The following is a 24,271-nucleotide window of genomic DNA, read 5'->3' on the forward strand; positions in this document are numbered from 1 at the left end:
CTATATATTCTTTATTACACGAACATGTTATATTATAAACCCCGCAAAATACCATATCCACCAAGCCTTAATAGAATTCTAGCAAAAATTGGGGATTAATTAAAAATTTAATTTAGTTTTATTCTCCTTTTCTTTCCTATCCTTTTTATATTGTGTGAAATGTTTCTCTACCGTTCGTGGTGCCCTCATCCTGCAATTAATGCAAAATTCTTTAGCTACTCTTTCTATCTTTTCCGAAATTCCTTTGAAATACGGAATTCCACAATATATTTGTATTTCTTATTCAAAAGTTAATTTTACAAACAAAAATACTTTAGAGTATTGAAATTGGTCTACTTACGTAAGTGAGTATGTATTCGTATGTAAACTACTTTTCGGAAGCTTTACTGCTTCCTTCTTCAGTTGGTCGTATTTTAGGCTCGGAACATCAAGCCACGTAGGAGAAGTGTCATGCGAGGATACTAGGTGAAAGGTTTGGGTTAAAAACACTTCATAGTGCTTGACATATACAGAATTAAAACTACCTTTGTTAAAAACCCTTAAAACTCTCGATAAAACATGTTAAAACCACCACTACCGTGTACTTGAGTGGCCGTTGAAAGCCCTAGTTCCCTGCCAAGGCGAAGCATGCGAGCAGCTGGCGCCGCACTACGGAGTGGTGGTGTACTTCCCCTCCCATGAGAGATCCCTCCCCTACTATTTATTTTTCTCTCGTCACCAATCCAAGGAGAATTCGCGTTCCACTTTGGCTGCTTTCTTTACCTCCGAGGTGACATGGAAGCCTATTTAATTTTGTTTTCTTGAGTCTTTTTTCTCCTATCACTGTTCATTTCTTCCCCCCTCTCCCCTATCCTTTTTTCATATCTTGTGCGCTTTCCTGCGTAACTTATTCAGATGTTCTTCTTTATATCCATTCTTTTTTCCCATCCTATAGATCCATTCTTCTTCTTTTTCCCTCTCGTTCTTTTGACTCCATAATTGTATTCCCCGGATGAAAAAGTTAAGAAAGACGTTGTGTTTTGTTCTTTTGGCATGTTCTGACTTACCATGAATGTATAAAACTCCAGTTTTAATTTTTGTTTTGGTTCTGATAATTTTTAAATCTAAGAAGCCCATTACATCCTTTGCCATCTCTTCTTTTGTGAATTTAATTTTGGGGTCTTGTTCCCCCAATATATCAAATTAAATCGGTTAAATTTAACACGTTCCCCTCTGGGTCCCCCTGTTGTTCCCATAGAGTCAATCATACAGAATAAGCTGAATAAGCTTAGGAAGAAGGAGGGAACAAAAAACAAACTTAATAAGGATAGGGAACAACAGGGGGACCCAGAGTGGAACATGTTAAATTTAACCGATTTAATTCTACCAACGGACCTTAATGAAATAATGGGAAAAGGGCAGAAATTCGCTATTGGGGACCAAAAAATCTCTAAAGAAGATTTTATAGTAGCAGCGGAAGGAATAGGAATGATGATTGATGATAGTGAAGACAAAAGTGAACTTAAGAATAAAATTCATGATATTATTGAAAACCAAATCAGAAAAGAACAGAATGAGATAAGGGGATGAGAGAAAACAGATAGTATTAGGAAGGACATCCGAATAGAATTAAAAAAGAAACTAAGTACCGTTAAGAAATGGATAGAAGACAACAATGTCTTCCTGATTGGATCAGACAAAGAAAATAAAATGGTAGTTGCTAGGAGAGAGGAATATAGAACGAAAATGAAGGAATGCTTTTGTAGTAGCGATTTCGAAATTGTACGAGGTAACCCCATAAATAAAATTAGGAGGGAAATCAAAAAAGGAATCGAAAATACCATAACGCTTGCAAGAACGGAGAAAAATAAACTAATTGAATGTTGCAAAACGGGAAAAATTCCAGTCGCCTTTGGGATCCCCAAAACCCACAAGGAGCAGTACCACTAAGACTGATCATTCCTATGTACTCCCACCCTGGATATAACTTAGCAAAAACTCTTGCAACTAAAATTAAAGAAGTGGGAAATAACACAGAAAATAATTATATGGAAGTAAAAGAGAAGATCGAAAATCTAGAGTTAGATAAAGATGATCAAATAATGAGCTTTGATGTGGTAAACCTCTACCCTAGCGTCCCGAGAGACAAAGCAGCCGACTGTTTATTTAGATGGCTTAGAGAAAAAGGAGTAGATGTAGTTGTAGCTTGGGAATATGTACTATGTACTAGATATAACTATTTCAGTTTCAACGAAGAAGTGTACATACAGAAAGAGGAATTAGCCATGGGCAACCATATTTCAGGGATTGCATCGGGGATCTTCATGCATTTTATTGAAAAAACTGCCTTAGAACAAATGGTAGGAAATATTAAATATTTCGGGAGATACATCAATGACGTTCTGGTTATAGGGGGAAAAGCTGATCTGAAATTATTTGATATATTGGCGGAACAAGACCCCCGAATTAAATTCACAAAAGAAGAGATCGCAAAGGCTGTAATGGGCTTCTTAGATTTAAAAATTATCAGAACCAAAACAAAAATTAAAACCAGCTTTTTATACATTCATGGTAAGTCAGAACATGCCAAAAGAACAAAACACAACGTCTTTCTTAACTTTTTCATCCGGGGAATACGATTATGCAATCAAAAGAAGGAGAGGGAAAAAGAAGAAGAATGGATCTATAGGATGGGAAAAAAGAATGGATATAAAGAAGAACATCTGAATAAGTTACACAGGAAAAAGCACAAGATATGGAAAAAGGATAGGGGAGAGGGGGGGAAGAAATGAACAGTGATAGGAGAAAAAAGACTCAAGAAAACAAAATTAACTTGGTGAATAAGAAATACAAATATATTGTGGAATTTCGTATGTCAAAGGAATTTCGGAAAAGATAGAAAGAGTAGCTAAAGAATTTGGCATTAATTGCAGGATGAAGGCACCACGAACGGTAGAGAAACATTTCACACAATATAAAAAGGATAGGAAAGAAAAGGAGAATAAAACTAAATTAAATTTTTAATTAATCCCCAATTTTTGCTAGAATTCTATTAAGGCTTGGTGGATATGGTATTTTGCGGGGTTTATAATATAACATGTTCGTGTAATAAAGAATATATAGGTCAAACCAGCCGGAGCATGAAAATTAGGTGGGGGGAGTATGACAATGACATAAAAGAAGGAACCCCAGGAACTGGACTCTCAGAACACGTGATAGGGGAAGAACATGAAATTCAGAAGCGAGAAATAATGAGAGTTGATCATAAACCATTAAGTAGAAATGTATATGAAGCAGTGTATATCTGTAAAGGGAGGGATAATAAACTAAAGATAGAGGATGGGAACATTGATGAAAAATGGATTAAAATGTTCAAAAGGTGGGATACAACAGGAGAAAAAATTCGTTCCCAGGTCACCCCGGTTGTGATCAACACGTCTCGCGAAATAATAGATTTCGAGCTAGATATGGCGTAAGCCAACGGAAGTGGGGGGGAGTGAGTAAGAGGGAAATACACCGCACAACTTCCGGCATTCCACGAGAGGCCTCCTTAGACAGCTGTACTGCGTTCACCGAATCACTTCTGGAAAAGTGTTTTTAACGTGTTTTAGAAAATTTGTTTTAGACTGTATTCACGAATTTTTACATTAGGATTCCAACGTAATGGTAGAATAAGGCACCTACACATGTTCAGCTGCCTGAAATCACATTTTAACTTTTTATTAATTTTTACCATACCTCTTGATCTATGTCTTGTTTGACGCAGCCAATGATATAATTAAATTGGCATTGCCTATTTACCTGATGAAGGGAGTAGTTACATCCCGAAACGTAGTTTCACGGAAATCATATACTCACCAACATAAGTACTTTTAGGTATTTTATAAAGATATTTTCTTTTTATATTGTACTGATAATTTATACTACGTGAGTAAGTCGCACCTGCATCAATATGAACATTACGAATTACTTAATTTTTGGTTCTCTTCATAAGCATTTTGCCTAAACATGAGGTAATATTATGTCCATCAATCCTTGAATGTGGGTAACATATTTAGTGTTTTAACATGAACAATCTGTTTATAAATTGAATGAATTACAAATTGAAGGTGACATAGATTTAAATGTCAACTTATACTGTTAATGTTTTGAAATTGGAAATGTAATAAATTTCCATGTTGGTATTTTGCTGGAGTAATTAATGTGAAATTCCTTATTTTGTAGGTTGCAGCAGTGCGCGAGGGCATGGCATGGATCATTCCTGTACCATTATTATCCCTTGTAACATCACAGCATTTAGAACAACTAGTCTGTGGGTTACCACACATCTCAATACAGTTGTTGAAGAAAGTAGTGAGGTAGGTGTTCATCATAATCTAAAGCATTTTTTCCACTTTATGGTACTATGGCTTGTTATGGGTGAGGGGGGAGGGTGTAAACTGATTATTTGGTACCGTTATCAGTATCAGCCAGTAGAGAGTTATCAGTGAAATTACCAACTTTTACTACTACTCGAGTATATCTATAAATAGCCTTAAATTTTGTTCAAAATTTTGGTAATTATTTTATAAATATAAAGTATGCCCTGTTTTATAAAGTAAATGCAATCTACAGTTTCTTTTGCAAGGGCAAACCCTCACCTATTACTTACAAGTATTAAGAAAGGTAATGAACCATTCGGGTTCTTTAAGAAAAATTTGTATTTTTTTTTTATTTGTGTTAAGTTTGTGTGATTTGTAAATCACACTAGTACTGGTGAATCTGACCCATGATTGTAAAGAAGGTGATGAGTAGAGCCCAGATTTTAGGCAAAATGCCTATTCGTTTCCGATGCTGCTAGACAAAAATTGAACACAAAAGTACACCGATCCGAAGGTTCTTAACATTCTGAACAATACTTTGTTGCCTTTTTTTGCCTATTTCACCTTATGCTGCCTTTTTCAAACATTTTTGCCTCTTTTGTCATTCCGACAAGGCATTTTTTTAAAATTACATTTCTCTTCATCTATTTGATTTCATTTTTCAATAACCCTTGTTATTCAAACGCCACCACGTATTTAATTTACACAGCAACAATTCATGCACAAGTTTAAATTCAATACCAGGCAGTTTGGCAACATTGCATTCATTATCGGTTTCGCAGAAACAACAACGCAACTGACTACCTTGCTGAAGCAAAACAAACGTACTTGATCTCGCGTTGCAATAAGCGATTGTTGTCTCGAATTCGCCTTCTTGAACAGAAATTTTCTGCCAGTTCTCTTCTGTAATTTGGAGTGCAGAACCATGCTAAAATCCATCCCAGACAAAGTGTGCCTTTTGAAAAGCAAGTTAAACCGCTATGTCTCTGAATTTGGCACTGATATCTTTTCTACAGATGGATCGGTTCTTCTGTGTAAAGTGTGTGTGAAAGCTGTGAACCACGGGAAGAAATATTTCATATCTCAACACGTGTTGTCAGAGAAACATAAATCAGCTGAAAGTAGGAAGATCGAACAGAAGAAACTACGTCAGCTTCCAGAACTTCTGACAAATCACAGCCGGAAATCCAAGTTTTCAATGGAGTTATGCAAAGCATTTATTGATGCAGGTATACCGCTGTGGAAAGTGGAAAATCAGTCTTTGAGAGCTTTCTTGCACAAGTATACAAAAGAGACAATACCAAGTGAGTCCACGCTGAGAAAGAATTACGTTGACGTGTGTTACAAAAGCGTTGTTGACCGTATTCATGCTGAACTACTTGGGAAGAAGATCTGGATTTCCATAGACAAGAGTGGTGTTTGTTTTTGTTGTGCAGCAAGCAATTTTTTATTGACATAGGCATCCGTCACAAGTGAATGAAAAGTAACTAAATAAGATTTTAAAAAGAAGCCATTTAGCTGGGTATCGTAAATATTGAAAGTAAAATCTGAATTGTTTACCCTACGTAACAACAGCTCAATAATATTTACTAATTGTAGGTTAATTTGGAAATACATTTTTAAAGATTTAAGAAGAATTTAAGTCTTTCTCTTCAATTTTTAATGCCTATTCTTCAATTTTCACTGCCTCTTTCTGAAACTTGACTGCCTTTTTTTCAATTTTTTGCTGCCTTTTTTAATACTTTTCAGTGCCTGAACATCTGGGCTCTAGTGATGAGTAATGCTGAATCCTCCTTCGCCTGTTAATTTTACTGGTGATTATGAATATTAGATACATCAGAAATGTACATCACCATGTAGATATGCTCCACGATTACATATTGTATTTTCTTTTGCAGATATAGGGAACTATATGAGAATCATCAGTTGGTGCAGTGGTTGTGGAGTATATTGGAGAGCTTCACAAACCTTGAACGTGTTCTCTTCATGCGCTTTGTCTCGGGAAGATCCCGATTGCCAGCAAATCTAGCAGATTTGTCCCAGCGTTTTCAGGTAAGAGACACATACATGTTCTTTTATCACATCATGAATTATATCAATTCTGGTACTCTCACCAATTCTTGCTGATATTGAAACTTGAAATTTCATCAGTTTGAACTGAGTTATAGTTAATTTGTTCAAAAAACAACTCAGCCAATTGCAATTACTCATTTTGAAATGTAACTCACTTTCTTTCAAAATCAACTGTAAGTTACTTTCATATTGTAGATAAGATTTAACTTGTAGAATGTGCTGCAAGAATATAGTGCAAGGATGTGTATTGTTTTTGCTGATGTCCATGCAACATTAACATTAATTTTCATTAAATGTTAATAAATCCTGTATAATTAAATGTTAAAATATAGGTTATACATACAATGTAATCCATTATTACACTTTAAAAAATTGTCAAGTAAATCATTTGCTCATAACAAAATAAGAGTTTATGAAAACTAATATTTTATTGCTATTTTTTAGTATAAACCATATTATTATTTATTATAATTAAAACATACAGAGAAGTCATTGTAAAAATAATGTCTTAATTTTGTAACTTGTGACCTGGAAAAGTAACCAAGTTAAAGTTTCTCATTATTAAAAATATCCAGTTACGGTTACGTTTAAGTATTTGTCTTGGAGATGGGTGGTCAACCAAAATTGAATATCTTTTTTAAGGTCACTGTGAAAAGAAAAATGCATACACACTTATTTGAAATATGAAAGGGTGCCTTTACATTGGATGAAATGTGGTTGGTGCATCAAGTCCCATCACCACTGTTTTTTGGCTTTCAAGACCAGAGTCAGTATACTGTTGCTTCCAAGTAGCTGCCCAGTTGTTCTCTTGATGCTGGGTCAATACTGAAATTTTGGTGGTCCCATTGGGATTGAACTAAGAACTGCTCGCACCAGATGCTAAGCATTCATCTAAACAGGAGCTCACTATTAGTTTAACCCAAATCCTAGATAATCACCATTCTTCTCCCATCATACGTGGGGTCAGGCCCGTACCCAGGATTTTTTTAAGGGGGGGGGGGCAGACCCAAAGGTGGATTTTATAAATTTTCTCTAAAGAGGCACAGTATGTGTATTAATATTGTAAACATATTATACACTATATAAATGACGTTCGTTCACATAGGGGTGCTGACTGTGCCAGTGACCATTATTTAGTAATTGCTAAATTAACAGAAAAACTCTGTGATAAATCATAAGCAACAAAATCTAAAAGCTCTAAAATTTAATACAGGAAAATTTGCTGATGATAGAATTAAGAAAGATTACCAAATTAAACTGTCAAATAGATTCGATATTTTGCAGGATTTAAATGATGATGAAAATATAAATGAAACAGACGCAAATAAGAAGTGGGAGCACATACATAATACAATAGATTCAGCAACTAAAGAAAGGGTAGGATACCATAAACCAAGAAAAAATAAGCCATGGTTTGATAATTAATGTCATAACCTAATAGAAATAAGAAATCAGGCTAGACTTAGGTGGTCAAATAACTCTGATGATACAAATCTAACCAATTATAATAGAATAAAGCGAGAAGTTAACCGTGCATGTTTAGAAGTAAAAAAAGAGATTACTTGAAAAGTAAAATTAACGAAATTGAAACAAACAGCAAAAATAAGAATATCGGAGATTTATATAAAGGTGTACATGAATTTAGAAAGGGGTGGCAACATAAAGAAACTCGATAAAAGATAAAAAATGGCAATTTTTTGGCTGACCCAAGCGATATTTTAAATAGATGGAAGAACTACTTTAATGATCTTTTAAATGTTCATGTAGGAGATAAATCAGAAGTAAATGAAGTACACACAGCAGAACCTTTAGTTCCAGAACCTAACTTCACTGAAGTTAAAGATGCTATTAAAAGGCTAAAGAATAACAAAGCACCTGGCATTGATTTAATACCAGCTGAGTTAATTAAATATGGTGGGAATTTGTTAATATGTCAAATTCGTAAATTAATTTGTTTAATATGGAATAAAGAAGAAGTCCCTCAACAGTGGAAAGAATCCATAATTGTTCCTGTGTTTTAAAAAGGTGATAAAATGAATTGCAATAATTACCGTGGAATTTCTCTACTCTCAACAACATAAAATATTATCTAATAATCTTTTAGCAAAACTAACCCCATATGCTAATGAAATTATAGGTGATTATCAATGTGGATTTAAATGTAACAGATCAAACAGACACTTGAGAAAAAGTGGGAATATAATGAAAATGTCCATCAGCTATTCATTGATTTTAAAAAAGCATATGATTCAGTAAAAAACAGATAAATTATATAATATATTAGTCGAGTTTGGAATACCTAAGAACCTTGTTAATATGATGAAAGTATGCACCAGTGAAACAGAAAGTAAATTTGTGTGGATATTAATATGTCTGACAAATTTACAATTCAGGTGGGTTAAAACAAGGAGATGCATTATCTCCATTGTTCTTTAATTTTGCCTTAGAATACGCTGTTAAGATGGTAAAAGAAACGAACAAAGGACTAAAATTAAAGGGTGTGACTCAGCTGTTAGCATATGCAGATGATGTAGACTTATTAGGGGATGATGTAAATACACTTAAGAAGAATGCTAAAATATTTTTCAAAGCTGCTAAAGAGATAGGTTTGGAAGTTAGCAAAGAAAAAACTAAATACGTGGGCAGATCGGAAAGTAACACACAATATTTTTTTTCGCAAAAAGTTTAATATGTAACAAAAACCAAACAAATCACAAATGAACTGACATCTTTGACCTACTTTTCTACATAGTCACCAAGTTTCTCAACACATTTCTCCCATCGTGGTACCAGTTTCAATATGCCCTGTTCGTAGAAGTCCGTTTGGTTGGAGTTTAGCCATCTGCGGACTCCTGATTTCACTTCCGCATCTGTCGCAAAGTGTTGGCCGGCCAGGAATTCCATCTTGGGACCAAACAGATGAAAGTCCGATGGTTCCAGGTCCGGACTGTAAGGTGGATGCTGGAGCACCTCCCACTCAAATTCGGTGAGTTTCTCACGAACAGGAGCAGCAACATGGGGACAGGCATTTTCACGAAGAAGTTTGACACCATCAGCATGAATGTTGCGGCGTTTGTCACGAAGGGCACGACGCAACTTAACCAAAGTTTTAATGTAGACTGCAGCATTCACAGTGGTCCCGTGTTCAGCAAAGTCCACCAATAACACACAAAACATGTCCCAGAACACTGTCACAATCACTTTCCTAGCAGATTGAGTCACTTTGAATTTTTTTCGTACTGGGGAACCAGCATGTTTCCACTCCATAGAGGCCTGCTTGGTTTCAGGCATGTAGTGGTACGCCCACGACTCATCACCAGTGACGATTCCTTTCAGAAAGTCATGCCCTTCTGCGGCGTAACGCGTTAACTGATCCATGCTTGTCATCATTCGCTGGCCCTTGTGGTGGTCTGTCAGGATCTTAGGCACCCAGCGAGCACTAACTTTACGGAATTTCAACGTGTCATGAACAATGTGGTACACCGCACCATAGGAAATGTTGAACGTATGTGATAAGGTTCGCAGGTGCACACGCCGGTCGTTCACAATTGCTGCCTCAATGGCGCGGATATTCTGCGGAGTTGAAGCTGTAACCGGCTGCCCGGAGCGTGGCGAATCACTAAGGTTCACACGGCCCTCTTGAAAGAATGCACACCACCTGGAGACATTGCTACGGTCCAGACAGTCATCCCCACGCATGTCCCTGTGAATTTCACTCGATGTATGGTCTTTGGCTCACAAAAATCGAACCACACTTTGCTGCTCTTCACACGTGGACGACAGTAACATGCGCGCCATGTTTGTTTCGTAGTTCAGGCTTCTCTCGCTAGAGCTGCAGAGGGGGAAAAAATACCCTCTGTGGTGCAAACTTCAAACTCTCTCGTCGTACAATTTCAGCATTCCAACTGCAATATCTGGGGAGAAAAAAAATATTGTGCGTTACTTTCCGATCTGCCTAGTATATGCTTACAGGCCGAAACCAAGTGTTAGGTAATAATCAAAATCTAATTATAACACCATTAAGCCTTGTTTGTTATGATATGAAAAACTAAATATGCTGACCAAGGCAGTAATTTATTTTATTAAAAACATAAACTAAACATAACGTTTCAACCTTCTAGCAAGGTCTTTTTCAGACTGGAAGAAGGTGTTAGAAAGAGTGGAAAGGACAAGAGAGAAAGAGGAGAGGAGAAGGAAGAAAAATGAAGGAAAAAGAGCGCAAGATAAAAAGTCCAACCACATTCTATATGGAAGTAGATATGTTTAGCCTTTTAGGTGAAAGTACAGTTGACAAGGGAAAGCCACCCGCTAGAAAGTTCCAGAACAACTTTCTAATAGTCTTGAGGGAGTAATGTTTGTGTATATATAATGCCCTGTTTTTGTATCTTGTTATTGGGTTGGTGTGAATGAAATGTCCGCTTTGACGTCTGGTGGGAAACTCACCTGAACAACACAACACAGGGATTGACTGAGGTCACGGGTCCAACGTCATAAACTCTGTATACATCCAGCAAAGAGGCTGGAGCCCCCAGACAGTCAGGAGGCAGTGTGTTGCTGAACAGGGACGTCTGAAAATGCACCATGGAGAACACACATTTGCGAGTGATTTGTCTTTACGAATTCAAACTGGGACATTCTGCTCAGTAAGCCGCCAAAAACACTAACAGTGCATTTGGGCCAGGAATGGTAAATAAACGCACCATTCGCCGCTGGTTTGTCAAATTTCATTCCGGTGACACAGCATTGCAAAATGAACCCTGTGGCCATCGACCAACATCATGTTCCGATGAGCTCCTCAGGAACGTGGTGGAAGCGGACCCTCGGAAAAGTGTTCGTGCCATTGCAGACGAGTTAGGCATACACCATACCACTATCGTTCAGGCTCCTTGCGATCGGTAAAGTGAAAAAGTTGGACTCATGGGTACCACATGATTTGACACCGGTCAACAAGACTCGCCGTCTGGAGGTGTGCAGTATTCTGAGTGTAAGGAATAACCGGGATGGTTTCCTGCATCGGATTGTCACTTCAGATGAAAAATGGATCTGCTATGACAATCATAAACGATCAGGACAATGGTTGGATCGTGATCAACGTTCATGGCGGTTTCCGAAACCACCTCTCCACCCACGGAAGGTGTTGTTGCTGGTATGGTGGTCTATGGTGGGTGTGATCCATCATGACTTTCTCAGGCGAGGTGAAACCAACAATGCAGATCGTTACAGTGCTGAACTCCATGAAATGCACCGCAAACTTCTCCGCAAGCATCCAGCAATGGTCCACAGACATGGTGTCCTCATGTTGCACGACAATGCTCGCCCTCATGTCGCGCAAAGGACGGTGCAGGCTCTCTATGAGTTGCAGTATGAAACCCTTCCTCATCCAGTATATTCTCCCGACCTCTCTTCCACCGACTACCATCTCTTCCGGCATCTTGATCACTTCCTGACAGGGAAGACCTTCGCTGATAATCGGGGGTGCAACATGCCGTTGAGGAGTTTTTTGCGTCGCAGACTCCAGACTTCTTTCGCCATGGAATCCAATTGTTGGCTGAGCGATGACAAAAGTGTGTGACTGCAGACGGCGACTATTTTGATTAACCAGGTATTGTAGTTTTGATTTTTTTGGCCTTTCGCAACGACGCACCTGGGCCGGACATTTCATTCGCACCAACCAAATACATTTGTACTTGATACAGAGTCTGAACAAGACCTTGCTAGAAGGTTGAAACGTTACGTTTAGTTTATGTTTTTAATAAAATAAATTACTGCCTTGGTCAGCATATTTAGTTTTTCAAAATCTAATTATTGATAACAACTCATTTGAACCAGTTTCCAAATTCAAGTACTTAGGAGTAATACTAACAAATGAAAATGATATTAAAGAGGTAATAAAAAGCAGGCCAAATTCAGGAAATGCATGTTACTTTTCTCTTCATAAGCTTTTGTCTTCTCATTTAATATCTAAGAAACTAAAAGTTAAAATATACAAAACAGTAATTTTGCCTGCAATATTATATGGATGTGAAACTGGGTCCCTTACATTGAAAGAGGAACATAAATTGAGAGTATTGGAAAATAAGATCCTTAGGAAAATATTTAGGCCTAAAAGGGGATGAAGAGAGAATTGAGTGGAGAAGGTTACATAATTTAGAAGTACATAATTTGTATACATGTCCAGATAATATTAGAATGATTAAATCAAGAAGACTTAGGTGGGCAGGCTATGTGGCACGAATAGGAGAGGAAATAAGAGTTTACAAGATTCTTGTTGGGAAACCTGATGGTAAGAGACCAGTAGGTAGACCAAGACGAAGATAGAGGGATAATGTTGAAATGGACCTAAAGGAAATTGGTAGGGATGGAAAAAGAGTATATAGATCTTGCTCAGGATAGGGACAGATGGAAGGCCTGTGTTGCTGCAGCCATGAACCTTCAGGTTTAAGAAGGCTAGAGAGTTAGTTAGTTAGTTAGTTTTATATATATATATTGGGAGAGGGTATGTAGAGAAATTTATTCATTTCGGTGCTAGGAATCCTTAAAGAACGACATTTTCTAACCTGCAGCGGTGATAGATAAGTGTTCACCCATTTTGCAAAATCAAACTTCCTGATTTTTCCAGGCATTTAACATTACTTTTCAGATTACTGTATAATGATTTAACATGCTAATAAATTAGAGTTGTACTTCAACTTTGCAAGTTAATCAAATGAATCAAGTTTGTTGAACATTTTTGAAAATAAATTAAAAATAAAATATAAAAAGACGAGTATTGTTGGGAAGATAAAATTAAATGTGTTTTCGGTTACAAATTCTGGTAAGCAAGCAAAAATCATGTGATTCACCTGACTTTTCCAGGTTTTGAACGCTTTTAAAAAAAATCCTTTGTTTCCAATTACCTTCTCACTCCTATCCTGGTTTTCCTAACTCCTCCAGTTGTCCAGGACTTTCAGGTCAGTGCGAACTCTGTAAATTAATTATTTATCTCAAGGGAATGGCTAAGATAAGTGACCACCCAGGCAGCGTCTCTGCTAGCAAAATATTTTTTTCGCTTCTGGAATCTTATTTGACAGTAAAAATAAATGCCAGTGGCAACCAAGAAGCTATTAAATGAAGTTGCATACATGTGGGATAGAAAATGCAATTTGCAGTGTCTTGCAACATTGAATTTTTTTGTCTTTATGTCCTCTACACACACTGAAAGTTGACACTCTTCTATGGTCACACCCCGTGTATTTATGTTCAAGACAATTAAAAGTAGAAAAGAATAAATGTTGTAGTAAAATAAGTTAAAATTAACTGAATCTCGTAAATAATAATGTACTTATTTTCTTGAGTATTTTGGGAAAATAACAATATCTGTTGAAAGTACTTCAGGCAATCTTTTGCCCCCAAAATCTAGCAACGATTCTGGTGCGAAGTGGATTCTGCTATGTACATATAATCGTAAGCCATTCTATGATTGGCAGAATTGATATCAGTTGCAGAAAAACTCTGATGCTGGAGAAAGATAAAGGTTATATGAATCTGCTCAGTGGCAGCGAAAAGGGATCAGACCTTGCGGTACTGGTGGAGAGCTAAATGCACCCCCCCCCCTATATGGTTGGTTTTGTATTGGTCATTGAGGAACCTAAGGGTCCCGGGTTCAAATCCTGGTCGGGCTTGGTTGTTTGTGAATGTCCATTCATCAGTTTCATCATTTCATCACTCATCCCCATCTTCGCAAATTAGCCAAGAGGCACAAAACGCGAAGTAAAATAAACTAAATCAAATCAAATCAAATCATTGAGGAACCTTTGTTCCATAATGTAAAAAACATACAAAATTCCCCTTTACGCAAATTAATGTGAAAATTAGAGACACTAATAGAAGAAACCATTCAATAATCAAGGGGTTCCTATTTCTAGAGTGTCAAACAACTGTTTTTGACTCATAAAAAAATTCAAACAATTTTTAAAATGTAAACAGTATTCTACAGAAAATCCTACATAACCAGTACAATGTCTGCAGTGGCGCAAGAGACTCCCTTTCCACGTAGTGTCCAAGTCGAGACGAAAAAAGTCGGGACATGGATTGAAAGGAATTAACTTTTCCAACTAAATCGGGATGTCTGATAGCCTTGCATCAGTGGTTATAAAACTAAAATTACCAAATATTGCAGACTGCAGAATTCTGGAGCCCATTCATTTGTGCAAGAACAAAATCTAAATTCTTGCAAAATTTGAAAAATCATCGTTATTTTTATAGGTTTCTATACATTCAAATTAAATTTTTTCATGGCTCGAGGGGAGCATGGCCCCCGTGCGCCCCTTTTGGTATGGGCCTGTGTGGGGTAGGTTTTATTTATAAGTTATTAGCTTTCAAGATTTTCAGTGCATAACTTGGATAAAAAATACACTTACACTTGAACAGGCAATACATTTTCTCTGTGGCTAGTTTTCAGTACTTCCCACAATGCTTTTTCAAGAGAATAAAAGGGGGTAAGCAAATGTTTATTTTCTTGCACAGAGAGGCTAATAGGAGTGGACTGTAGTTTAAAGTGATACAAACCAACTCTTCCGTCAAACCTGGAACTCCTACTAGATTACAAGACTTAGAATTTACATTCTTCGGGACAAATTAAATATTGAACATTGCCTTTACACAGGTTAACAATACATGTTATTGCAAACTCTTAAACTGGCAAATCTTTGGAATTTTGAACTTTAAAATATTTAAAGCTGACCTGTTTAATACGTAGTTGAACAATAAATATTAACACTTTGCCTGTTAAAAGCATAAAAAGGACTAAAATGATGTCCCAAGTATAGTGCTTGTGAGCATAGTGCACATTTTTTGTTAGTTTAAACAGAAATTCAACAATGTACAAAACTAAGGGGAAATACCAATGAGTTTTAACATCAAGATACTTTAATGAGAACAAATTTAACATTCTGCATATGTATTTCCTTGTGGCATTTGTGCAAAAAACTGATTTCAACATAAGATGATAATTTCAACATGTTGACAACACAAGGTACAAAATGTGTAGTGTTTTGCAAAAAGATGATAATGTTAAGGTATTCCTTTACGCTCAGGGTTCTACCTGTGAAAACCCTAAATGTTAGGGAAATTTGCTCTTTTTCTGGTGAAATCAACATTCTTGTAGTACATTTTCCTATAATTATGTATTATTTACATCCATAAATTTTTTTTATAAGATTCATATAATTGTTATGAATTTTTTAGAAATTTTTTGTTGAATATTAATCAATATGTGCAAATCTTATGTAAAACGTAAATATTGCTTCCCTCGCTGTACCTAAAAGTCAATTACTGCTAATTTTTCCTTATTACCTTTACATGTGAAGTGAATATTTAAGAAACACAATCAATCTTGAAGTTGTGTTCTGGTAGTTACAGAAAATGCGTACATCTGTACATTTTATGTCAATAAGGGGTGGAAATTATGTTTGTCGAAATGTTAATAACATTCTTCAAGTGAACCTTTTTGCTTACTTTGCTGATAGCGGTAAAATCTATGACAGGCCGTGATCCAGTGAGCTTTATCATGCCCCCTGCATAAAGAGCATAAGAGTTCACCTGAAATTGACAGAAGAAATGCTGTCTCAAAACAGTGTTAAATTAGATGAACTGTAAACTAGATGGTAGATAATGTACACTCCTGTTCAGAAAAAGTGGCACATACTTCAACTATCCAGCCTTATAAAATGTGATATTTTATGTGAACAGAAGTGTGCAATTGACTTAGCATGTTCAAATTAAATTTTCACTGGGAACGAGTCAGAATAATCAGTACTCGATCTTTATCAACCAACATTGGTAAAATTTTACCAATGTGTTATATTTAAAAATAGCCTGTAATTTTGACATGTCCTTCCTGGACGTATGAACAGACTGTTAAAGTACACCATCCCGCCTGATAGATATGAATCTTGTGCTGGAAGTTGCAAGATTAATGGAAGTGCATGAGAGAAAGATTGTGCTGTTACTGTGATTTTTTTTGTGAGTTTCGTTATGATGTATAACTTTCGTTCTTTTTAAATTGCATAATCAAGATAAATAGATTCTGAATTCATATGTTAAAATGTAAGTTCTGTGTTTTTGTTTCTATTTACTGCAAATCTTAATGTTTTCCCATGCCCTGAAAGGTATCACGCGTATACTAATATACAGTCTCACGTTGCTCATTCTCAATTTGTATTGAGATAAATATATTCTTATGACTATTAATATCCTATGGTTGAACCTGCCAGGACCGTGTCAATAATTTGGCGGACAGAACGTGGGGCCACGAACACATTGTGCATTAGCTACGTTAATCTTTGGTAACGTGTTTTAGATTTGCAGTTGACTCAGAACTTTTGATGCGCAACAATGGAAAAGAAAATATTAAGAAGTGGAAGCAAAGCTTCATATGTTGATGAAAACACAGTTCATGGGTTTTGCTGTGAGAGTACATCAAGGCTTGATGATACGTTTGTTTGCACAATACTTTTCATTTGAATTGTGCAAAGCTAAAGTCACCAAAGGAAAGTAATTCTCCTGGTGAATTAACATGTCTCGCATGCAAAGAAAAACTTGCAGTCCTGTTACTGCTGATTTGCTTGCGTCATTGCAGCGAATGCTGGAGGCAAATTCCAGCAACCTGAAAACTAGAATCCAAGAAAGGATTACTGAAAATTCTAGTAATCTAGAACTTAGAATCCAGGAAAGGATTACGGAAAATGCTAATAATCTAGAATCTAGAATGCGGGAACATTCTGTTAGCTTGGAGGCTAAGTTACATGAGAACTCTAGGAGGTTAGAGTATAAACTCCAGGAAAATATGAATATCTTGGAGCACAGTTTACAACTAACACTAGAAGAAAGAAGTAGAACTCTTGAGTGTCAGCTAGAAGCAAGGATGGAGGAGAAACTGTCCCAAAGTTGTTCACAACTCGCTGCGTCCAATCCAGAGATGGGACGGAGGATCGAACAACTGACTCTGCAAATGTCTGAGGGACAGCAGAAATTGAACGAAAGCCTTGAAATTGAGATGATGAGCTTATGTCAAGCATGTCAGTCAAATTCTCAGCAGCTGGAATCTAAACTCCATGAAACAGTTGTTCTGTTGAGGGAAGAAGCTGAGCAGACCAAGGAGGACTTCCGAAAGGAAATCACAGAAACGCAGAGCGGTTTCAAGGAAGAAATGTCCAGAGAGTTGGACAACCAGGTGACCAGTATGGCATATCAGCTGAGAGAAAACCTGAATTTGCGAGTTGAAGACACGGTGGCGGAAAAACTTAAAGGCATAGAGGGTCCTAGAGAGAATGCTGAAGAGTGGAAAAATTATATGGAATCCAAACAAGGGAAGCTTTCTTCAGACATGCGTAATCTTTGTGACGAAGTGGCTCAAATTTCAACCACTTTAAGCAAGTTACCACTCTCCGGTGAACCAGAGTTACCGCGAGTGGACCAGCTGGACAGGCCTTTTCGAAGGTTGCTGTCTCCTAGTCGTTCTGAGGTCTCTTCAGGACAACAAAACCGTACACATGTAAAAAAAAAAAAAGAGACAGAGAGATCGTTTCTAGTTCTTCAGGCAGTGAGTTGACTTTATCGGAAAAGATAAAAGAAAGAAAATCTCGAACCAATGCTACGCGTGGTGGGATGACTCCCCGGATGGCTGACCTGAATTCCATGCGGAAATTCGACAGAAATATTATAGCCACTTCGGCTGAGATTTATCTGAAGGAATTAGATACCAACCTTGAGATCCTTCAGATCCAGCATAGATACAGGCTGGAGATTATTCCTCGTTTGCTAATGGGCATGGCTTATCATTGGTTCTACTCTCATAAGAATGATTTCCACACATATTCAGATTTCCGCAGGGCGTTTAAGAAGCGTTTTGCTTCTTCAGAGGCAAAAGAAAGGGAGTTGGCATCTGTTAGGGCCAAACGGTACAACAAAAACAATGACAATAGTTTGGAAGAATATGTTTGGTCTGTATACTCTGCTTACAGAAACCTGAGTAGCCACTACACAGAGCAGGAGGTGGTAAACCTCATAATCGGCCAATTGCCTTATAGAGTGAAGCAATTGTGTATGGCCCACGCTCCCGTAACTGTTGATTTGCTTGCAGATTTTGTTAAGAGATACGAGCAAGCGGAAGAGCAGGATGCTTGGCGAACTGCGTGGAGGAAGGAGAATCCTACTCACCAGAACAACCGAGATATTCCAGACAACTCGGTAAACAGAAATCCAAGGGTTCGTATGGTCCAGAGGCAGAACAATTACCGTGAAAATCGCTCTGCAGGTCCATATAGAAACAGCAATCGTTATTGTCAACAAAGCCATAATAGGCAGAGACGTGAGTATGCTGCTGTCAGATACAAACCTTGTAAGAGACCACGAACTGAGAACCGTTTATCTTCACCGGAGCATGAACCTTTGAGGGAAGGTTGTAGCTCTCCACGATTGCAAGTGGCGAGCTGTGGCTTACAAACAGATGCTGCAGTGTCGTACCCCAGTAACGAGCAGCAACAGAGCGTCGAGCTGACCAGAAATTTTTGCTGGGAGAATGGAGCAAATCTCGACCAGGTGCAGGATTTCACCCCATGCCTGGCATAGAAACGTCCCCTTCTGATGTCAGGCGGTCTCGGATAGAACTGGGACCAGCAGAAAATATTTCCCAGTCTGTAAATAAAGAACTGAAGCTGGTGTTTGTTATTAATCATGAAGAGAGTGAGTTTCTTTACAATTTGTGTCAGGCCAGTCAGACTAAAAACTTTGGAAGAGCGCCTGAGTTCAAGCAAATGTTAATATCACTTGTATAGTGGACACTGCAGCTGAAATATCTGTTCTGAGTCCGAGATATTTGAAAGAAAATAAAGCAAAATTTGCCAGGGACCATTGCCTCATTGGTTAATAACAATTACAAATTGATTTTGCACGTGCAGTTCTATCCAAGATTGTACTAAATTTCCAGCCCGAATCCGAAGATGGTGAGAAAGACTGGCAGATTAAGGTTGTTCAAGTGCAGTTAAGGGAACGATATGCTGTGTAGAGGCGGAAACTGAAGCAGAAGTGCCATGCTTTCCAGTTGAAGGAGGATGACCTGATGCTGCTAAGAAGTCATCGTCCAAGTTCAGCTGTTAACCGAACCATTTCCAAGTTGTTTTATTTGTGGACAGGACCGTTCATAGCTACCCAAGTGAAATTCAACACGGCAGTGTTATGGGACACAAAAACTCGCAAGGAAGTGTGCAAGGTGAATTTCGACAATCTGAAGATTTTTAATTGTTCTACAGACATGAGGAAATTACTTTTAGAAGATTGAATCCAAAATCTCCTAGACTGAGTGCTTCCACGAGTCGTCGTCGATTTTGTTTCTCAATGGAGGGGGCGATTGACATGTCCTTCCTGGACGTATGAAGAGACTGTTAAAGTACACCATCCTGCCTGATAGATATGAATCTTGTGCTGGAAGTTGCAAGATTAATGGAAGTGCATGAGAGAAAGATTGTGCTGTTACTGTGATTTTTTTTTGTGAGTTTCGTTATGATGTATAACTTTGGTTGTTTTTAAATTGCATAATCAAGATAAATAGATTCTGAATTCATATGTTAAAACGTAAGTTCTGTGTTTTTGTGTCTATTTACTGCAAATCTTAATGTTTTCCCGTGCCCTGGGAGGTATCACGCGTATACCAATATAGTGTCTCACGTTGCTCTTTCTCAATTTGTATTGAGATAAATATATTCTTATGACTATTAATATCCTATGGTTGAACCTGGCACGACCGTGTCAATTTAGTGCAGTTATTTGCCTTTTTTATGAATATAAAAGCATGAAGTAAATGTGAAAGAAGTTTATTTGTACATATTGTATGTATAAATTTCCATATACTGTGAAATAGCCAAAACAATTTGTACTGCAGTTTTTGCACTTTATAAGACCCATCAAGGTTTTCAAAAAAATCAAATTTGAAACCTAGGGCTAAACTTTGAAGACAAAATAGTGAGAGCGTACCATAAGGTAGCAAATGTTTTTTTTTTTTTTAATCCACGTGTTCTCCTATTTAACAGAAAATATATGAGGATAATATATCAAATAATATTGTTAGAATTTGGTCAAAGTGAGTAAAAATAACTGTAACTGAAATTGGAATGATTATGCTTGTACGTATGTGCATTTTGCATGCATTATGTACAGTGGAACCTCGATTTCACATATTTCAGGGGACCAAGCTGAAAAAACTTAAAATGCAGGGAAAATGTAAAATCAAGGACAATTTTATAACATTTTGCCATGTTGGGACTATCAAGATCGAATGTATAATGCACGAAAATGTAAAATCCGGGAACCTAAAATTGGAGTTCCACTGTAATTTAAAAAAAATTATAACTAGAGTTGGCAGAATGCTTTAAGAGAATTCTAAGGATGTAAATTAGAGTACTGCATGGGACCACTTTCGCTCGCTCAAACTCGTTCTAGTCTCCACACTTGAGCATGCTATGCTCGAGCGTACCACACTCGTAGTGGAATGATTGGCAACGTTCCGTATTTCAGAGCCTAATAAACAACACTCAACCTAAAACCCATACATGCAAGGAAATCACTCTGTGCAATTACAATTCTAAATAATAATTCCGTATATTATTATGCAAGACTCAAATACAATACATTACAAAATATGCAATATCTAACTAACTAACTGACTAACTCTCTAGTCTTCTTAAACCCGAAGGTTCATGGCTGCAGCAACACAGGCCTTCCATCTGTCCCTATCTTGAGCAAGATCTATATACTCTTTTCCATCTCTACCGATTTCCTTTAGGTCCATTTCAACGTTGTCCCTCCATCTTCGTATTGGCCTTCCTACAGGGCTCTTACCATCAGGTTTCCCAACAAGAATCCTGTGAACTCCTCTTTCCTCTCCCATTCGTGCCACATGGCCTGCCCACCTAAGTCTTCTTGATTTAATTACTCTAATAATATCTGGACATGAATACAAATTATGTAGTTCTAAATTATGTAACCTTCTCCACTCACCTGTCTCCTCATCCCTTTTAGGTCCAAATATTTTCCTAAGGATCTTATTTTCAAATACTCCCAATTTATGTTCCTCTTTCAATGTAAGGGACCAAGTTTCACATCCATATAATACTACAGGCAAAATTACGGTTTTGTATATTTTAACTTTTAGTTTCTTAGATATTAAAAGAGAAGACATAAGTTTATGAAGAGAGAAGTAACATGCACTTCCTGAATTACGCCTACTTTTTATTTTCTCTTTAATATAATTTTCATTTGTTAATATTACTCCTAAGCATTTGAATTTGGAAACTGGTCCAAACGAGTTGTTATCAATAATTAGATTTTGATTATTACCTAACACTTGGTTTCGGCCTGTAAGCATATATTTAGTTTTCTCTTTGTTAACTTCCAAACCTATCTCTCTAGCAGTTTTGAAAAATATTTTTGCATTATTCTTAATTGTATTTATATCATCCCCTAATAAGTCTACATCATCTGCAAATGCTAACACCTGAGTCACACCATTTAATTTTAGTCCTTCGTTAGTTTCTTTTACCTTCCTAACAGTATATTCTAAGGCAAAATTAAAGAGCAATGGAGATAATGCATCTCCTTGTTTTAACCCATCATGAATTGTAAATTTGTCAGACACATTAATACCCACACGAATTTTACTTTCTGTTTCACTGGTGCATACTTTTATCATACTAACAAGCTTCTTAGGTATTCCAAACTCGACTAATATATTATGTAATTTCTCTCTTTTGACCGAATCATAAGGTTTTTTTTTAAATCAATGAATAGCTGATAGACATTTTGATTATATTCCCACTTTTTTTCAAGTGTCTGTCTGATGTGAAAAATTTGATCTGTAGTTGATCTGTTACATTTAAATCCACATTGATAATCACCTATAATTTCATTAGCATATGGGGTTAGTCTTGTTAAGAATGTTAGACAATATTTTGTATGTTGTTGAGAGTAGAGAAATTCCACGGTAATTATTGCAGTTCATTTTATCACCTTTTTTAACCACAGGAACAATTATGGATTCTTTCCACTGTTGAGGTATTTCTTCTTTATTCCATATTAAACAAATTAATTTATGAATTTGACATATTAATGAATTTCCACCATATTTAATTAACTCAGCTGGTATTAAATCAATGCCAGGTGCTTTGTTATTCTTTAGCCTTTTAATAGCATCTTTAACTTCAGTCAAGTTAGGTTCTGGAACTAAAGGTTCTGCTGTGTGTACTTCATTTACTTCTGATTTATCTCCTACATGAACATTAAAAGTTGGCCGCGGTGGCTCAGTCGGTAACGCGTCTGACTACCATGCTAAAGGTCCTGGGTTCGATCCCCGGCCGGTTCAAATCCGGGAACTTTTCTAACGATGGAAGCGGCCCCGGCACCCACCCAGCGTCGAATAACATGGGTACCTGGGGGGTAAAGGCGGTCAGGGGCGTGATGCTGATCACATCACCCCCACTCATGACCGGATCAAGAAAGTGTGGGGCGTTACCCCCACACCCCCTATACGCCTTCATGGCGTTGTGCTAAGCACAGGGGAACACTTTACTTTTTTTTTTTTTTTTTACATGAACATTAAAAAGGTCATTAAAGTGGTTCTTCCATCTATTTAGAATATCACTTGGGTCAGCTAGAAAATCACCATCTTTATCTTTTATCAAGTTTACACAATCACTGCAATATCTACAGACCAAAATGTAAAATGGATGCACATTATGACAAACCTGCCTAAGCAATTACAAATATCTTATCACAGTGCAACAAGTACGTGTACATCATTGTTCACTTACCGAAAAGATTAATCATATTCTGCGAAATCATAAAATGCAGTTAACATTCAATTGAACATGATTTTAATGTGACAATAATCGTAGAAACATAAAATGTTTAGGGTAGGTAGTTTGAGCCCATAATCCTCTATTTCATTTTGATATATCTTGGTAAGATACACACAACTGCATTTTAACATGGAGATGATGACTATATTAACTTATTTTTAAATTTCACTTCGCCTTTTTCTTCGTGATCCATATTTGAGGGCTCACTACCACAGACATATGACGGAAATACATGTACTAATAGGGTTTGAGAGTTGGAGTGTTTTTCGCTCTAGGAGACGTATCAATTCTCTATGCCATCAGTGTTGCCCGTACGAACTATTTGCCGCTAGAGCAAAAAACTCTCATTGTAAATGTAAATGTAAACACTCTTAGGTAAAAATAATACAAATTCGAATTTACCTTCATATGTTCCTAACTTAATATTTGTTCCATTTTCAGGTCATGAAAGTTGAGCGTGCTCCAGATGGATTTCCAACTGCACAGACTTGCTTTTTCCAACTGAGATTGCCACCCTACACAAGTCAGGTATGTCACTTATTTCACGCTGCATGTGTCAATTCATCTATGGAAAACGGCCCATACTCCATGTTTACAAAGCCAAATTGCATTTTTTTTATTCCCACGTTATTAGAATGTGTTCTCATTAACAATACTTCTAAATGGATCATTATTTTGTTTTCATCACTATAATGTTTATTACCAGTTAATTTGCATCATTTCAAGTTCAGGTTGGACACGAAAGATTTATTCTTTCTTTTGCATCAGGTGTTATAATTGTCCATGCAAACCCTCCTCAATGATGTCTCTGGAGAAGGGTTTGAAGACTTAGAAATAAATGTTATTTTCCATGTGCTGCCTCTGTATTTTTTATTAAATGTTAGAAAAAGAAAATTGGTGGTGAGAGGCTTTTTAGTATCAGAAATTCTCATTGTGTTTGATAAAAGTAATCACAATTTTATGCAAGTT

At 36.9% G+C, this 24,271-nt stretch overlaps 1 protein-coding gene across 2 annotated transcripts in view; it reads left to right on the top strand.

Moving 5' to 3' along the window:
- The window catches only part of LOC145984969 (putative E3 ubiquitin-protein ligase HERC1), a 309,625-nt gene that overhangs the window by 284,884 nt on the left and 470 nt on the right, over window positions 1-24,271 (top strand). For both annotated transcript variants that reach the window (XM_083118420.1, XM_083118421.1), the window contains exons 70-72: window positions 4,204-4,337; window positions 6,239-6,392; window positions 23,744-23,830. In XM_083118420.1, coding sequence (XP_082974546.1) covers window positions 4,204-4,337; window positions 6,239-6,392; window positions 23,744-23,830 — 375 coding nt within the window. The remainder of the gene's footprint in view (window positions 1-4,203; window positions 4,338-6,238; window positions 6,393-23,743; window positions 23,831-24,271) is intronic.

This window comes from Lepisma saccharinum, chromosome 3 (assembly GCF_977018435.1).
Source record: "Lepisma saccharinum chromosome 3, izLepSacc3.1, whole genome shotgun sequence".
In the NCBI taxonomy this organism is placed as follows: Eukaryota; Metazoa; Arthropoda; class Insecta; order Zygentoma; family Lepismatidae; genus Lepisma; species Lepisma saccharinum.